The 1,175-nt window shown below is 42.1% G+C and overlaps 1 protein-coding gene across 1 annotated transcript; it reads right to left on the bottom strand.

Moving 5' to 3' along the window:
• Nucleotides 1-8: 8 nt before the first annotated feature.
• On the bottom strand, nt 9-1,172 carry LOC114615836 (interferon-induced very large GTPase 1-like; the record flags this gene model as incomplete). Its single annotated transcript, XM_028761444.1, has 1 exon — nt 9-1,172. A coding segment is annotated over one exon (1,164 nt), but the record flags the coding sequence as incomplete, so codon positions are not given.
• Between the last annotated feature and the right edge of the window lie 3 nt (nt 1,173-1,175).

The following is a 1,175-nucleotide window of genomic DNA, read 5'->3' as shown; positions in this document are numbered from 1 at the left end:
TTGTCAAAAATAGCTGCTACCCACTTTAGAGGCACGTATGAAGCATCTCCATCCATTAGCTCAATGGGAATACCAGCTATCATCAGGTCTGCAGCAATTTGAGGGAGGCAGAGAAAAAGGCTATCTCTAGAGGAGGAAGTTTCTTCCAGAGCTTCATAGATCTGGGCAACTTCTCGGAGAAGGTGCTCAATTCCTAAAGTACAGTCCTGAATCTCTGTGGAGATGGCTTCTATCTGCTTCTGCCAGAGTGTCAGGGAGTTGCTCTTCTGTGCTCTTTGCTTTTCTCTTTGTACCATTAACCACAAAGATCTCTGCTTTTCATGTAACTTTTCCAGGTGTTCTATAGTCAGGTTGTCAAAAAACAGAGTCAGCCACTTCAAAAAGTAGAGTTTGTGATGGGTTTCTGAATAGTCTTGGAGGAGTTCGAGAACAGAGCGCATTAAATCATTAAGAGGAAAGGCTTTTTCCAATTGCCGACGCCGAATTATTCTTTTATCTGTTTCAATCTCACTCTTATGTTGTTCAATGCTCCGATTCCCCTTTTCTCTCAGATGATAGAACTCTTTGTCTTTCTTACACCAAAGGTGCCAAAGTTGTCCTTGAAGGGGTAGTAAATTTTCTTTTGTCTGAGATAACTTGCATTCCTCCAGGAGGGCCATTATGATCTGTGACGTTTCCTTGGCTTCCTTGCAGTCTCTCTGGTCTTCATCAATAAGGAATCCTTGTTTTCTAGCTGTCTGTGAACAGTCCTCCAAACTGAGAGCAGTATTAGAGAGCTCTAGCAAAAGTTTGATGGCATTGGTGAGCTCCTCTGTTAATTCTGCCTCATTTCTATTCTTAATGCCAATTTTGATTCTTTTACCAGAATAATTTGCTACAGCCTTTTCTTTGTCATCAATCAAGCAGATCAAAGGTGTTGCTGACTTACAGAGGTGTTTGACAAGCTTTTTATTTTCTTCATTGGTATCAGAAGCTGACATGAGGATCACAATGAGAGAAGAGACATCTTGCAGGAAGCTGAGTTGTTGTCTATGTTCCTTGGCATCTCCATGAAGATTGGTGAAGGTCAGACACTTGTCAAATAAGTCATCATCAAGGCCTCCAGGACAGAACCAGCAGATTTCTACCACTCCCTCCATCAAGAGACAGTGTTTGCTGCTTCCTCTGCAGTGTCT

The sequence above is a fragment of the Grammomys surdaster genome, unplaced genomic scaffold (assembly GCF_004785775.1).
Source record: "Grammomys surdaster isolate TR1022 unplaced genomic scaffold, NIH_TR_1.0 160069, whole genome shotgun sequence".
NCBI classification, from domain to species: Eukaryota; Metazoa; Chordata; class Mammalia; order Rodentia; family Muridae; genus Grammomys; species Grammomys surdaster.
The sequence above is the reverse complement of the archived record's forward strand: the minus strand, read 5'-3'. Positions and strand labels throughout refer to the sequence as shown.